General features: G+C 37.2%; 1 protein-coding gene across 1 annotated transcript in view; it reads left to right on the forward strand.

The window, feature by feature from the left end:
• Positions 1-4070, forward strand: part of LOC107733626 (syntaxin-binding protein 5-like) — a 155241-nt gene extending 151171 nt beyond the window's left edge. The window contains exons 23-26 of the mRNA XM_016545332.1: positions 967-1132; positions 2631-2742; positions 3209-3429; positions 3530-4070. Coding sequence (XP_016400818.1) covers positions 967-1132; positions 2631-2742; positions 3209-3429; positions 3530-3571 — 541 coding nt within the window. The 3' untranslated portion in view covers positions 3572-4070. The remainder of the gene's footprint in view (positions 1-966; positions 1133-2630; positions 2743-3208; positions 3430-3529) is intronic.
• Positions 4071-4854: the final 784 nt, after the last annotated feature.

Here is a 4854-nt window from a genome sequence, read left to right on the forward strand (position 1 = left end):
TTGTTGTTGTTGTTGTTGTTGTTGTTGTTGATGATTTCACAAACTGAGGGACAGGTAAAAAATACCTGTGGTAATTAACAGAATTATTAACTAAACATAACTTAAGCTCTATTGATTGTCTTTGTGGCATAAAAGGGGGAAAATATAGAATGATTTAAAAAAATATATAGAAAATGTTTTAAAAAATAATTTATTATTATTATTATTAAAAACTAAAACAATGTAGGAACATGCCTGTGGTAATTAACAGAATTATTAACTGAACAGAACTTAAGCTCTATTGATCATCTTTGTGGCATGAAAGGGGGAAAATGTAGAATTTTTTTTTTAATTATAGAAATAAATTAAAATGATTGTATTATTATTATTATTATTTCCAAGTTTTCATCCCAGTTATGACCATGTAAAACCAGTAAACCCTAGAAAAGGGTCTATTCCTAAAATCTATACAGCAAAAATGCAGACTGTTCTAATTCATTCACACTTTTCTGTACAGAATAATATAAGTGCATTAGCAAGAGATGTAAGCTTTTAAGCCCTCCAGAACACTTTAGACTTCCATTTGAAATGTATTACTGTAAACACGTTTGCTTGATGAGTAAATTGAGGTGTCTGTGGCAATCGACAGAATTTGACAGGTTCTGTCAATAGAGATTAACTTATATTTAGCCTGGAACATTCCTTTAATACCAGCTCAGAACCTTTTTGGTATCGATTTTTAGCTTAATCCAGATTACAGAAACCAGTTCAATCTTTCAATAAACTCTAAACCTCTAGTCAGAAGAGCTGAGCTGTGCTTTTGTTGGCTTCGTTCTAAATCCTGCCTTCAGCGTGGTGTAATATTTTAGGCGTGAATTTCTTCATTCGTCGCTATAAATTAGAGTGTTTACACTGTCATTTCCGATACAAAGGATATTGGAATGCAGTTGCTAAGCCTGTTATCTTATATGTGTGTATGTTTTACAGCCTTCCCAGTTTACGGCCTCTGCTAGATGTCAGCTACCTGCCGCTAACGGACATGCGCATTGCTAGAACATTCTGCTTCACCAACGGAGGGCAGGCGCTGTATCTATGCTCCCCCACAGAGATACAGAGAATCACTTACAGCCAGGAGATGTGTGACAACCTACAGGTGGCTGTGCCTCTATGTGTGTGTGTGTGTGTGTGTGTGTGTGTGTGGTGTGTGTTCAGAAAGACATTTGTGTGTGTGGTATGTGTGTGTGTGTGTGTGTGTGTGCGTGCGTGCGTGCGTGTGTGTGTGTGTGTGTGTGTGTGCGTGTGCGCATGCTGATGGTGGTTATTGAAGTGAAATGTCATGCTTGTTATGGATGCTTTGAGCTCTGCTGAGCTGAGCCCTGCTGCATCTCGGCTGTAATTTCTGCCACACAGGTTGTCATTCTGTCCTTTCCCTCCCTCTGTCGTTCCCTCTCTGTCTGGTTAGGATGGGAATAGCATAATGCCATACTATTCATTCTATTTTTGCAGTATGCAGTATGTACCATGTGCACAGTATGCTAATTTTTTTTGTATGCATCCGAACTGAAACGTGTCACTGTTCAAAAGTTTGGGGTTGGTAGAATTTTTTCATTTTTTTCAGTGTTTCAATTCTCTTGTGCTCACCTCCGCTGCATTTATTACATTGAAAATACAGTAAAATATGTAATATTGTGATGTATTATTACAATTTAATATACCTGTTTACTATTTTAATGTAATTTGTTTCTGTGATGGCAAAACTGACTTTTCAGCAGCCATTACTTTTCAGTCAATTTAGTCTAGACTTCAATGTCACATGATCCTAATATGTTGATCGTTCTTTAAATCATTCTAATATGTTTATTTGGTGCTCAGAAATATTTCTTATTAATATCAGTTGAAACAGCTGTGCTGCTTGATATTTTTGTAGAAACTGTGATACATTTTTTTTCAGGATACTTCGATGAATATAAAGTTCAAAAGAACAGCATTTATTTGAAACATTATGTTTTGTATGATTTTAAATGTTTTACTCACACTTTTGATAATTTTAATATGTGGATAAATAAAATAATTCAATTATTTCTTTCTTTAAATAATAATTAAAACATTGTACAGTCCCCAAATTTTTTAATGTTAGTGTATGCATATCACAATGCAATGTTACTGACTTGATCATTTATTTTCAGTTTGACAAATTCCTACCATGTTATTTTATTAAAATAATCCAAGGTGAATTCAAAAGAAAAAAAAATCCCAAAGGTGATTGACGGAATGAAGGCTACTTGCTCTCTTCCACACATAGCAATGTGGCATACTACTGTTTGATTTATTATTGCGTAGTGCATTTTGCTTAACATACCATCTTTTAAATTAGGCCATATTTAATGCATACTGTACAGTATGCTGTGAGCATACTCGTATTTCATTTCAAACATAGCCTCTTTCTTTATAACTGTCTCTGTCAAACAAACAAGAGCAAGAGAGAGGTTATGTCTTGTCAAAACTTTCCATTTTACATTGTGAAATGTGTAACTATACTGACATCTACTGGTGGAGTTTTGAATTGACTGTCCTGCTATCTCTTTCATTCCAACATTCGATACGATTTTGTCTATTTAACGCTTTGATTCACTATTCTTCCTTAATTGCAGGAGATGTTAGGGGAGCTCTTTACTCCCATCGAGACCCCTGAGGCTCAGAACCGTGGCTTTCTCAAGGGCTTTTTTGGCGGTAACGCCCAAACCTTCGACCGAGAGGAGCTGTGTGAGTGTAGTTATTTATCACTCCTCTGTGTGTGTGTGTGTGTGTGTGTGTGTGTGCACTGTGCAAGCATATACTCACAGATCCAGACCTTTCACTATCATGAAATCTGGTTCAGCAAGGAGGAGACTGTCTATGTTGACATATAAAGTGTCCAAATGTCCATCTTTAATTTGAAGTCTTTTAATCAGTTTTAATCTGTAAATCTGAAATATTTCTCTCTTTTATTCTCTTTTCTCACTTTTCCTGGTTTTAGTGTTATTTTAGTGTTGTTTATATACTGTTATATACAGTATCTCACAGAAGTGAGTACACCCCTCACATTTTTGTAAATATTTTATTATATATTTTTATATTTTCCTGATTTATATTTATTTTAATTAGTTAAATTACTTTTCCTTTTTTAGTTTTAATTTTAGTTAATAATAACATCACTGCCTTGTTTCACTTTATCTCTCCTGCTCTGCAGTTGGTGAGGCAGCGGCAGGTAAGGCGTCCCGCAGCCTGGCACAGCACATCCCAGGTCAGGGCGGAATGGAGGGCATGAAGGCAGCAGCAGGCGGGGTGGTGGGAGAACTGGCCCGAGCTCGCATTGCCCTGGACGAGAGAGGACAGAGGCTGGGGGAGCTGGAGGAGAGGACTGCCCTGATGATGACCAGTGCTGAAACCTTCTCTAAACACGCTCACGAGGTATGTAGGAGAGTGAAAGAATGAGAAAACAGAAATATAAATACAAATAAATCATAACATGCTTATACAATCTCTTTGTTTTCACTTTCGCCCTCCACAGCTGATGCTGAAATGCAAAGACAAGAAGTGGTATCAGTTTTAGAGGATCCTCGAGGGAGGGCACATTTCACGCTCGTGCCACAAGAGGGTGCTACTCTGGTACTTGGACTTTCACTCTTTTAAAGAGAGAGAGCGAACGAGACAAATGGACCAAGAGGGACTTAAGGGCTGCTCAGCTTCTCTTCTGCCTGTGTACAGGATTGTCTTACTCTGATTGGTTAAAAAGGTTAAAACCAGATTACCATATAATGGACATGTACCATTAGCATTTAAGAGTAAGAGGGGTTCCTTACCCATGTTGTAAATCAGACGACATCTTCATTCATGTACAGGGGTGGATCGGGGTCTCCTCACAAGAAGCAAATTGGCTCACGCCGTGTAGATACTCGGAAAGTTACGAAATCAACAAGAGTGCATGAAACAAAATGGATGACCTATAAAAACGTAAAACTGCCATATTAAAAAGCAGCATGTTACTTTAAAACAAAATGGAAATAAAAGATTAACAAACTTTTATTTAATAACCTTAGCCAATAATAGAAACTGACAAAAAACTTTATATTTTTTGAAATAGCAAACAAATATATATATATAAACTAAAAAAAAATGTATACCTGCATTGCTATAAGGCCAAAATATTTTGTTTTTTGATGACGCCATACTGTTCCTTTCAGCGATGTATATTTTCAGAATATTTACCACTCTGTCTTGTCATATTTGACAGCAACTTATCCACCCTCGTACTGCAAATCAGGCCGACGGCAGCTCAGTTGGCCACTCCAACGACGTTCAGTCACAAACGCAAACTTTTTCCGTTTTCTTTGCTGCTAGCTCGCAAAAAGCACCACAAACAACTTTTTAATCTGTCGTCAAAAGGTACTTCACCCTCTCCTAGAGACGTATGACGTGACATGGTTTTAGAAGTGTGAGTAGTAAAATGTATTTGGCGCCACGTGACGAGTGTGTGTCTGTGAGGTCCTTTTCGAGCGTGTTTCTCATATGTAATAACTAACGTGCCATATTCTAGATGGGTGAAGTATCTTTAACTGTAAACTAGCGATGAATTAACTCGTCTGTGGTTGATCTTCTGGGCTCTTACTTCAAGTCAGCCAAACTTGGATAGAAGGATTGGCTCTTCATGCGTGTCTGTGGAAGTACAAATACAGTTTGATTTGTTTTCTAGTTCGTCATAATGTTCATTTTATTTTAAATGATCAATTTCAGCTGGCCTGTTATTTCGTTTCTAGTCTCTTCGGTTGCCTCGGGGCACGTGTAACAAAAATTGTGCGTTGTTTTGTACCTTGCTGAGGACAACGAATGAGTGAT

Source organism: Sinocyclocheilus rhinocerous, unplaced genomic scaffold (genome assembly GCF_001515625.1).
Source record: "Sinocyclocheilus rhinocerous isolate Xijiao unplaced genomic scaffold, SAMN03320098_v1.1 scaffold1842, whole genome shotgun sequence".
NCBI classification, from domain to species: domain Eukaryota; kingdom Metazoa; phylum Chordata; class Actinopteri; order Cypriniformes; family Cyprinidae; genus Sinocyclocheilus; species Sinocyclocheilus rhinocerous.